General features: G+C 66.9%; 1 protein-coding gene across 2 annotated transcripts; it reads right to left on the reverse strand.

Moving 5' to 3' along the window:
* Positions 1-39: 39 nt before the first annotated feature.
* Positions 40-10,943, reverse strand: USP43 (ubiquitin specific peptidase 43). Of its 2 annotated transcripts, XM_071452531.1 has the most exons (15): positions 10,416-10,943; positions 9,188-9,328; positions 7,242-7,342; positions 5,141-5,233; positions 4,825-4,960; positions 4,471-4,594; positions 3,839-4,001; positions 3,536-3,647; positions 3,280-3,383; positions 2,898-2,975; positions 2,693-2,822; positions 2,207-2,555; positions 1,808-1,948; positions 1,143-1,241; positions 40-1,070 (listed from the first exon to the last, which is right to left on the reverse strand). In XM_071452531.1, exons 1-15 carry the CDS (start codon positions 10,941-10,943, stop codon positions 622-624), a joined length of 2,748 nt encoding a protein of 915 aa, XP_071308632.1. In that variant the 3' UTR covers positions 40-621. The 2 variants fall into 2 exon arrangements, with proteins under 2 accessions (XP_071308632.1, XP_071308631.1); XM_071452530.1 differs by having other exon boundaries at positions 40-1,241.
* Between the last annotated feature and the right edge of the window lie 215 nt (positions 10,944-11,158).

An 11,158-nucleotide genomic window follows, 5' to 3' on the forward strand; every position in this document is an offset into this window, starting at 1 on the left:
AGGGACTCTGAGCCCTTTTCCCCTGGGATGGACACTGGGTTTGTTTCACGTGTCTTTAATAGAAACCGCCGGCGGTGGGGCAGAGCCCCGTACAAAAGCTGGCTGCAGGAATCGGGGATTGCATAGACCGAGGTGTGGGGGACCCCCCACCCTCAAATAGTCGCCTTTTAGAAAACAAAAAGCGTCTCTGAATAAACCTCTCCTGGTACAATAAATACTCTGGTGCAGCAGAGCTGGGGACCATGCACGCGCCTGCCCTGTTTGGGATGGCCCTGTGCTGGGAGACCCCCGGGTTCAGAGCCGCCCCTTTGGGATGAGCCCAGGTCTGAACCCCCCTGCTAGGGATGGTCCTGGTTTGGAATGCTCCTGGATCGGGGAGCCCTGGGTCAGGCAGGAGCCCCCATGTCAGGATTGCATTTGGGAGCCTCTGGCTCAGGGTAGCCTGGTTTGGTTTTGTCCCTGGGCTGGGAGCCCCCGGGTCAGGACACCCCCGGACGGGATGTTCCCGGTTTGGGGTCCCTGGTTCAGGCACCCTTGTGGTGAGACGCCCTCCGTCGGGGAGCTCCCCGATCCGTTCAGGACCGGCTGTTCAGCTGCTGGGGTGGTGCTCCCGTCCATGGCTCAGAAGCTGGACTCGGGCACGGCCGAGGGGCGCAGGGGCCCGGGGGGCTGCCGGCCCCGCTGCAGGGCGGCCCCGGGGGCACCGCGGGCGGCCAGGGGCGGCCCCGCCGCGGCCCTGCCCAGCGAGGCGGATCTGCGCAGCCCCGCCTCGGCCCGGGGGGGCAGGCTGGCCGAGCTCCGCGACCGCCCCAGCGCCGAGGGGCCGGGGGGGCAGCGGCCCGGGGCGACACCCGCGTCCCCCCGCGGCCCCGCGGCCCCGGGGCTGCCGGCACCCGGGGGCGGCCGGCGCGGGGTCCCCTCGGCGCTGGCGGCCCGGCGGAGCCGTCGGGGGGCGCGGGGGGGGCCCGGCTCCCCCTGTCCCGGGGGTCCGGCCGGGGCGGTCCGGACGCTGAGGCTGCGACCGTGCAGCCCCTGCAGACCCCGCACCGGCGGCCGCGCCTCGAACCCGCCTGCGGGGAAACCACGGTCAGGGCGGGCGGGGGGCGCGGCGGGCACCGGGGGCCGGGCATCCTGAGCCTCACCGTTCTCCGGGGCGCCGACGGAGCCCGAGCAGTCGGGGTCGCTGCGGGGCTCGGAGGCGGCCAGGCGGAACACCCAGTGCCCCGCGGCGGCGGCGGAGCCTGTGGGGAGCGGCGGGCGTGGGCCGGGGGCACCGCTCGGGGGGACCCAGCGTGGGGAGCGGGGCGAGGGCCGGGGGTGGGACAGGGTGGGCTGGGGGTCAGCCGGGGATGGGACAGGGTGGGCTGGGGGTGAGCCGAGGATGGACAGGGTGGGCTGGGAGTGAGCCGGGGATGGACAGGTTGGGCTGGGGGTCAGCCGGGGATGGGACAGGGTGGGCTGGGGGTGAGCCGAGGATGGACAGGGTGGGCTGGGAGTGAGCCGGGGATGGACAGGGTGGGCTGGGGGTGAGCCGAGGATGGACAGGGTGGGCTGGGGGTGAGCCGAGGATGGACAGGGTGGGCTGGGAGTGAGCCGGGGATGGACAGGGTGGGCTGGGGGTGAGCCGGGGGTGGACAGGGAGGGCTGGGGGGGAGGGAGCACACGCGTAGAGATAGCACAGCAGGGCTCTGTGCACACGTGTGCAGGGGGCAGAGGCAAGCGTGAGCACACGGGTGTGGGTCACACTTAGGGCTGTGGGTGAGCACACGGCAGTGCCGGCGTGCGGGGTCAGGGATTTGGGGCTCACCCGTGCCGGAGCCGGCGGCGCGGCGGCGCTGGTAGAACAGGATGTAGGCGCTGCGGGTGCTCACCTCGGCCTCGCGCACCCACTCCACCCGGCTGTCGTCGTAGCTGTACCAGCGCCCGTCCAGGGCGTTGCAGCAGAACGCTGGGGGCGAGGGGGCACGGGGTGAGCGGGGACGGGGGCTCTGTCCCGGGATGCCCCTAGCCCGGGGTGCAGGGGGTGCCAGGAGCCCCGTGGTGCAGGGAAACACCAGGGGAGTGGGGCGGTGCTGGGGTACACTTCCCGGTGCTCTGGGGTGGCTGCAATGCCATCCTGCATGTCCCCTGCCCCCCGGCTGCCCCCTGCCCCGCCCTGCCCCACGACACCCCCATTGTACCCCCCGTCCCCCGTGTCCCCGCTCACCGGTGTAGTGGCCGCCCTGCATGCTGCCGTGGTGGTTGCAGACGGCGTACAGGTCGTACAGGTGGTCGCGGGGGCAGCCCGGGGGCAGGCGCAGGGGGGGCTGCCAGGGCGCCCAGCGCCCCAGGAGCTGCCCCCCGGGCTGGCCCCGCTGTGCCACGTGCGGGGCCATGTCCAGCCCCCGCAGCGGGAACCTCACCAGCGTGGTGAGCTTGTGCCGCTGCTCGGCCACCTGCCGGAAGCGCTTCAGGTGGATGATGAGGATGTCGGGCAGCGTCCACAGGCTGAGCTTCACCGTGCCCTGCTGGGGCACCTTGCAGTGCGGGCAGCGCCAGGCATCGTCCGGGGCCAGCTGGGGACGCCACGTCAGGGCCACCTTCCTCCCTCCCTGTCATCCCCGGCAGCCCCACAGCCACCCCCAGCGCTGCAAGCGCCCGCAGCCCCTGTGCCAGGGGTGGGCAGGGCATGGGCCTGCCGAGGTGCCCCTACCTGCTCCTCCTTGGTGTAGAGCTGGAAGCACTCGTCCAGGGTGCAGCTGTGCTGCTGCCCGTGCGCCTGCTGCTGCTGCCGCACGCTCTCTGCGTCCTGCACCACCTCCTCCTGGATGCTCCCAAACAGCCTGGGGGGGATGTGGCACCAGTGAGGGTGACCCGAGTGCCAGGGCGTCCCCCCAGCCCGGGCACAGGGCACTCACCGCTCTTTGGTGCTCGTGTCCCACTCCACTGTCAGCCTCACGTGGGGAGGGCCCCCGGCCCCGCACAGCTGCAGGGCCCTGAGGGGAGGACAGGGTGAGATGTCCCCAGAACCCCTGTCCCCATGGGGACACCTTCTTGCCAGCCCGTGGTGGCAGGCAGGGACAGCCACCACCTCCCACAAGGGGAACGCTGGGCTGGGGACCCAGTGCTGGGGCAGCAGAGTGACCACCACTGTGGCCACTCAAGGTGTCACCACTGGCCACCCATGGCGACAACACAGCCATGCACAGGGACACTGTGCGCACTCATGGTGATGCCACTAACCACCCCCAGGGCTTGAGGGGATGTCCTGGGGACAGTCCTGTCCCTGCAGCCCCTTACCTGTCGATGGCAGGGTGGCAGAGAGGACGGGGATCCTGAGGGGACAGGTAGGTGCAGGGGGCCGAGCCCCCGGCCAGGCGGATCCGGAAAAGGGCTCCCGTGCCCTGTGAGGGGAGAGGGGGCTGTGGGGTCACCAGGGGACAGGGATCCCCTGCCCAGCAGCAGCACCTGGCCAAGCCAGGCCTTGGGACACGGGGCAAAACCAGCCCCCAAATTCTGATGGCTTTGAGGGGACAGGGCTGTTCCCTGGGCTCACCTGTGGCCGGACCTCTCCCCGCAGGACTCCCCTCAGCTGGGCCAGGATGTTCTGCTGCAGCTGCTCCCAGGAGACACCGCGCTCCTCCCGCAGCACCAGCGGGGGCCCGAACCTGGGCACAGGCAGCAGGGACACAGGGCTGGGTGTCACACGGGTGGGAGTGGGCAGGACAGGGTGGCAGGCAGGTGGCAGGCAGGACAGGGTGGCAGGACAGGGTGGCAGGCAGGTGCCAGGCAGGTGACAAGGCAGATGGCAGGCAGGTGGCTGGCAGGTGACAGGCAGGTGACAGGCAGGGGGCGGTACCTGGCGAGCTGTGGCCCCGTGCCCGCCGTGTTGCAGAGCAGCAGCAGGATGCGGCCGCCGGGCGCGCGGTGCAGGCAGTCGGAGGAGCGGGCGGCGCTGGGCAGCAGGCGAGGCCCCTCCGGCCACGGCGCTGCAGGGGACGTGGGGAGGCTGCGGGCACATCCTGAGGAATGAGGGAAACAAGGGGCTCTCGTTAGCACTGGGTTAATTAGTGCCACAGCCCTGCCCAGCACCACCGGTCCCACCAATCCCAGCAGAGAGGACACAGCTCCCACCAATCCGAGTCAAAGAGACCCACTTCCACCAATCCCAGCAGAAACTGCCTCCCCCATTCCCTGTGGGGTGCAGCTGCCTCTGACCAATCACAGCAGGGAGGATCCACCGCACCACCAATCCCAGCGAGGGATCCACTCCCTCCCACCAATGACAGAGAGGGATCCACTCCCTCCCGCCAATCACAGTGAGGGATCCACTCCCTCCTGCCAATCACAGTGAGGGATCCACGGCCTCCCGCCAATCACAGGGTCCTTGCCGCCCCCCCGCCCAGCGCCAATCCCAGCACAGCCCGGGAGCTGTCAGCCAATCGGCGCGGGGCGGGCCGGCAGCCGCAGCCAATCGGCGCGGGGCGGTACCTGCGCGCCGGGCGGGCGGTGGCTGGAAGGCGTAGACGGGCGCGGCCTCGCCGGCCGCCCGCAGCGCCTCGGGGTCGGACAGGGAACGCAGGAGGCCCCGCGGGGACACCTCGGCCAGGATCACCTGCGGGACGGGCGCTCATCAGCACCGCGCGGGCTGGCCCCGCTCTCCGCTCCCCGCTCCCCACTCCTCTCCCCGCTCCCCGCTCCGCTCCTCGCTCTTCGCTCCCTTCCCCGCACCCCGCGCCCCGCTCCGCTCCCCGCGCCCTGCTCCACTCCCCGCTCCGCTCTCCGCTCCGCTCCCCCCACCCCGCTCCCCGCTCCGCTCTCCTCGTTCCCCGCCTGCCCCGTTACCTGCTCGGCGGGGACGCGGCCCTCCCGCGCCACCATCTCCCGCAGGTCGGCCACGGTGCCCAGCAGCGGCACGGCCAGGCCCACCCGCACGAAGCGCCAGCGCTCACACTGCAGCACCAGAGTGACGTTCAGAGCCCTGGGGACACGGCGGGGACACGGCGGGGACACGGCTCAGCACCGCCGGGGCAGCCCCGCATGGCACACACCCACCGGGCACCGCTGCCGCCTGCCCCGGGGCTGCCGCCGCCTCCGCGTTCGTTATTTACCCCAACCAATGCAAATTGCTCTGCTCGGAGCTGCCGTCCCGCGGGCTCACCTGGTCTGGCGCAGCGGGATGGGCAGGGAGATGCACAGGAAGGGGTCGAAGGTGTTGCTCTGCTTCAGGCAGTGAGGGCACGTCAGGGAGGACCTGGCAGATGGATGGGCAGTGTCAGCACAGCGGGCACGGCCCCCGAGAGCCCGCCCTGGGGCTGATCCCAGGTACCACAGCCCAGATCCATCATCCCAGGTACCACAGCCCAAATGCACCATCCCAGGTACCACAGCCCAGATCCATCATCCCAGGTACCACAGCCCAAATGCACCATCCCAGGTACCACAGCCCAGATCCATCATCCCAGGTACCACAGCCCAAATGCACCATCCCAGATCCGTCATCCCAGACACCACACACCAAATCCATCGTCCCAGACACCACATCCCAAATTCATCATCCCAGATACCAACAGCCACTGACTGCTGATTCTTCTTAATTCTGTTTTCTTGGGGGGAGGATTGGTTGGTTTTTTTGATTTGTTTTCTGTGTTTTGGGGTTTTTAGAGGGGGTTAAATTTTTTTTTTTTTTCCACTGCCTTTTTGTTCAACAAAAAGGGGGAAAATGAATTAAAATCCAAAGCAAAATCCCAAGTCCTCGTTATTTGTCACCTTGAAGAGCCACTGAGCTCCCTGGGAAACAGCAACACGAATTAATAATCCTTTAGCGCACAGACGGCTCTGGCACGTGGAACAGGGATAATTAAAGTGCCTTTTGCATATATAGGACGAGGGATTAATTGAGAGAGGAGGCAGGGCTTGTGATGCCAGATGTGTCCCCTGCTGCCTGCAGTGCCGTGGCTTGGGGACAGGGTGGCCTGAGCATCCCATGAGTGCCAGGCAGGTGTGGAAAGGGACCCCACTGTGGGCAGGGACAGCACCATGGGCAGGGGACACTGACACTGGAGCAGGTCACTCCAACCCTGTCCAACCTGGCCTTGGACAACTTTCAACTGTTTGTAGAGGAAGGAGCTGCGATGGCTGGAGTGGGTGGGATGGATGGATGGATGGATGGATGGATGGATGGATGGAAGGATGATGGATGGATGGATGGATGGATGATGGATGGATGATGGAAGGATGATGGATGGATGGATGGATGGATGATGGATGGATGATGGATGGATGGATGGATGGAAGGATGGATGCATGATGGATGGATGGATGGATGGATGGATGGATGGATGGATGGGTGGATGGATGATGGATGGATGGATGGATGATGGATGATGGATGATGGATGATGGATGGATGATGGATGGATGGATGATGGATGATGGATGGATGGATGGATGGATGGATGATGGATGGATGGATGATGGATGGATGGATGGATGGATGGATGGATGGATGGATGGATGGATGATGGATGGATGGATGATGGATGATGGATGGATGGATGGATGATGGATGGATGGATGATGGATGGATGGATGATGGATGGATGGATGATGGATGATGGATGATGGATGGATGATGGATGGATGGATGGATGATGGATGGATGGATGATGGATGATGGATGGATGATGGATGGATGGATGGATGGATGGATGGATGGATGATGGATGGATGGATGGATGGATGGATGGATGGATGGATGGATGATGGATGGATGGATGGATGATGGATGGATGATGGATGGATGGATGGATGGATGGATGGATGATGGATGGATGGATGGATGGATGATGGATGGATGATGGATGGATGGATGGATGGATGGATGGATGGATGGATGATGGATGATGGATGGATGGATGGATGGATGGATGGATGATGGATGGATGGATGATGGATGGATGGATGGATGGATGATGGATGGATGATGGATGATGGATGGATGGATGGATGGATGGATGGATGATGGATGGATGATGGATGGATGGATGATGGATGGATGGATGATGGATGGATGATGGATGGATGGATGGATGGATGGATGATGGATGGATGGATGGATGGATGGATGGATGATGGATGGATGGATGGATGGATGGATGGATGGATGGATGGAGATCCTCCCCGTTTCATCCCTTCCCTGGCTCACAGTGCTCACCCAGAGCTCACAGAAGGCCCCTGTGGCAGGACCTGTGCCCCACTGACCTGTACTGGGCCTGGAAGTGGCTCTGCACGAAGCTCTGCCCACGGGGGTGCTGGGTGCCTGGGGGGGACCTGCTGCCACTGCTGCTCCCGTCCTTGCCAGGCTGCAGGGGCAAGAGACAAGTGCTGAGTGAGGTGATGGGGTGAGGGCCATGTCCTTCAGGGGGTCAGGGACATGTCCTAGGGATCCAAGCCCAGCTTTGGTGTCCCTATGGCACGAGGATGGGCTGAAGGTGATGCCAAAGAGACTCTGGCACCTGCCTTCCTGGCACTGCTGTGCCCTCCAGGCAGTGTCAGTAAAAAACCTGGGCTGTTCTGGGGTAAGACAGTGACTTTCTGGTGTCTCCATGAGTAAGATTGAAAATCACTGAGGATTTTGGCCGAGAGGTGGATTTTCCTCAATGCCATCTGCTGGCACCAGGTCCTGCTGAGCCTGACGTGTCCTGACGGTCTGGCTGGCACTGGGGTCCATCTGGAGTGGCTGAGAGGGGACCTGGATGGTGTCTGTGCCCTACAGGGCCCACAGAATTCCCCAAAAACCCAAGGGGTGCCTCCTCCTCCCATCCTCCTGGCAGCCAAGCCTTGGTGCCCACTTTGGTCCCCCCTCACCCCAGACATTTATTGGGGTCCCACCCCTGCCGGGCATCCCTCCCCAAGGACAGGGGCACGTGAGTGACATTCGGGTGGCATCACCAAAAGGAGCCAAAACTGGGGGGTGCCAGGCAAAACCGCAGGTGCTGAGGGACACACCAAGGGTCCCCTCCCCAGAGCCAGGTGGCACAGCCTCCAGGTGACACAGCCTCCAGGTGACACAGCCTCCAGGTGACACAGGCAGTGTCACACCACAGCTCATGGCACACATGGGCACTGACATTTAATGGGAGCTGCCGGGCTCCCCCAAAAAGCCTGGGGCATCCAAATGTCCCAGGGAAGGTGGCAGGGCTGAGGACAGCTCAGGTCAGGGCAGGGATGGCAGCAGGGCCCTGGCCAGGCAGCAAAGCCTCTCCAGAGGTGCTGGAGATGGGCACCACAGCCAGGCTAGCCCTGGGACAGTGCTGGAGGCTGGGCTGGGTGTCACCCCCAAAGCAGGGACAGCTCAGTGCTGGGCCGGGTGTCACCCCAAAGCAGGGACAGCTCAGTGCTGGGCTGAGTGTCACCCCCAGTGTGGGGACAGCTCAGTGCTGGGCTGGGTGTCACCCCCAAAGCAGGGACAGCTCAGTGCTGGGCTGAGTGTCACCCCCAAAGCAGGGACAGCTCAGTGCTGGGCCGGGTGTCACCCCCAAAGCAGGGACAGCTCAGTGCTGGGCCAGGTGTCACCCCCAAAGCAGGGACAGCTCAGTGCTGGGCTGAGTGTCACCCCCAGTGTGGGGACAGCTCAGTGCTGGGCCAGGTGTCACCCCCAAAGCAGGGACAGCTCAGTGCTAGGCTGAGCTCATGGTCAAACAGCAACAGCTCAAATCCATCTCCTGGAACAGGCGGCGCCCGGCGGGCAGGAGCAGGCGGGGAAGGAGCAGGGAAAGAGCCGGGAAGGAGCCGGCAGGAGGAGGCAGGAGGAGGCAGGGGTGACCAGGGCCAGGGCCAGGGCAATGCCTGAGCGCAGATGGATTGAAGAAGACTTAATTACTCATTTTGCCAGCAGCAAAGCCGCCGAGCTGTAATTACAGCGGGTTTAGCTGGAGGCAGGGAGAGACGGGGGGGCTGCATCTCCTCCTCACCCAAGGACCAGGATGCCCCTAGAGCCGGGATGCTCAGCTGGATGGGCTCCTGCCCACACCCCCACTCTCCCAGCACCCCGATCCCTGCCGGCCCCGCAGCACTCGGCTCCCACCGCGAACCGCAGCATCCCCATCCCCTCCGGGGCGGGGCCCGGCTCCATCCATCGCCTGGCACCGCATCCCGCTGTCCCTGGTCCCAGACCTAAACGCCTCCCCCGAGCCGGGGCCACCCACCTGCGTGGGGCCGCGGCTCTGCTGGGCCGGGGAGGCGGCGCCCAGGTCCTCGTGCATTCGGTCCAGCAGCCAGAGCAGGAACTCGAGCGCGTCGTGCTGAGCATTGCCCCGGAACTGCGAGCTGTGCTTGGAGACGATGTTCTGCAAGACACGGGCGGGGCGGGCGCTGATCAACGGGGTCACGCTCAGCACCCACCCCAACACCATCCCTGGAACAGCCTCTGCCCTGTCCTGCCTCTGCAGGGACATCACGGCCACCACGGGGCCAGCAGAGCAGTGGGGACAGAGACAGACGCTCTGTGGTGTCCCAGCTTCCAGCGGCCAGGAGGGGACACAGGGAAAACCGCAATGAAGTGAATGAAGTGCAGATGGGCAGGTCCAGCCATGGGGACCCTCGGGTCCCACCTGCCCCGAGCGCTCGGATGGCACCAACCCCGTGTAGCGCATCCCAGGGCGGGGCTCGGCTGCCCCGGAGCTCCCCCGGGCACTTTGAAAAGTTCAGTTTCTTGGCAGCACCGAGGAAACGTCACCCGGGCAGGGGACACGTGTCCCTGAGCGTGGGGAGCTGCGGTGCCGGGCTGGCCATGCTGCGATGCCCCTGGCACCCTGTCCCCTGGCACACTGGCAGAGCTGTGACACACTCAGGGACAGAGCCTGAGGCCACTGAATTTGGCTCCTGGGACAACATCCTGCCTTCCCCGTGATCCCAGCCGGCTCCAGCTCAGCCTCAGGGCTCTGGGCACGGCCGGGGCTGGCAGCTCACCCACCCCGGGGGCTCCGGGGACAGGGGCCAGGCCAGAGGGAGGTGACAGCAACAGGGCCGGGGGTGTCTGGCAGGGCAGGGTCCACGGGGAGGGTGAGGCAGGGGAGCAGCTGATGTGAGCTGGGAAGGGTTCTGGGGGTTCGGGGGCGTTAGGAAGGGTGGCAGTGGGTTCGGGGGGCTGGGAAGGGTGGCAGTGGCTTTGGAGGGCTGGGAAGGGTGGCAGTGGGTTTGGGGGGGTTCAGAAGGGTGGCAGTGGGTTCGGGGGGTTCAGAAGGGTGGCAGTGGGTTTGGGGGGGTTCAGAAGGGTGGCAGTGGGTTCGGGGGGTTCAGAAGGGTGGCTGTCAGTGGGTTCGGGGGGCTGTGAGCGGGCTGTGCCGGGCGCTGTGAGCCGGCTGTGCCGCTGCTGCTGAGGATGCCGCTGGGGCCGGGCTGAGCCGGGGCCGCGGGGCGGGGGCCGCTCGGTACCTTGAACTCGGCGGAGAGCTGCGGGGTGTACTCGCGGGTCCAGAGCGCACGGACCAGGGCCGCCAGCCGCTGCGTGACCTCTCCGCGGGCGCGGTACCGGCCCAGCGCCAGGCGCTCGGCCAGCGGCGCCGTGTTGCTCAGGCACTGCACCACGGCGTTCATGAAGCAGGTGTTGCCGTGGTTCCGCAGCCCCTGCGCGCCCGGCGGCCGCTCCCCGGGGCCGCCCGCTCCCGCCTCGTCCGCTCCCGCCTCGCCCCCCGGGCCCGCCGCCGGGGCCGCCCCGCCGAGCCGCCGCCGCGACCCCCCCCGGAACCCGCCCTCGTCATCCTCGGGGGCGGCGCGGCGGCCCCCGCGGCCCCCGGCCAGGCGCGCCCAGGTGCGGAGCAGCCGCCCGGCCAGGCTGCCCAGCGAGCGCAGCGCCCGCCGCCGCCGCCCGCCCCCCGGCCGCGGCCGCCCCGCCGGGCTCGCCCCGCCGCCCCCCGCCCGCCGCCGCCGCCCGGGGCCGCCGCCCGGCCCCGCCGCGCTCATGGCCGCGGGCGGCCGCCGCCCTGCCCCGGCCCCGCCGGCCCCGGCCCCGCCGCGGCGCGCATGGCCCCGGGCGGGCGCTGGGCGCCGCCGGTGCCGGTGCCGCTGCGGGGCCCGGAGGGGCCGGGCGGGAGGTTTTGTGCGCGGCCGGCTCCTCCCCCGGCCGGGCTGGCTCGGGAGAGGGAGACGGGAGGAGGAGGAGGAGGAAGAGGGAGCGG

Source organism: Agelaius tricolor, unplaced genomic scaffold (genome assembly GCF_023055355.1).
Source record: "Agelaius tricolor isolate 1412-34295 unplaced genomic scaffold, bAgeTri1.0.p SCAF_35, whole genome shotgun sequence".
NCBI classification, from domain to species: domain Eukaryota; kingdom Metazoa; phylum Chordata; class Aves; order Passeriformes; family Icteridae; genus Agelaius; species Agelaius tricolor.

Excerpts from the sequence above, each read along its gene's own strand:
- USP43 (XM_071452530.1), bottom strand. The coding sequence starts at position 10,943 with ATGAGCGCGGCGGGGCCGGGCGGCGGCCCCGGGCGGCGGCGGCGGGCG. Across the intron at positions 4,961-5,140 it reads ATCCCGCTGCGCCAGACCAG|GGCTCTGAACGTCACTCTGG; the intron begins GTGAGCCCGCGG and ends CCGTGTCCCCAG. Across the intron at positions 3,384-3,535 it reads GGGGAGAGGTCCGGCCACAG|GGCACGGGAGCCCTTTTCCG; the intron begins GTGAGCCCAGGG and ends CTCCCCTCACAG.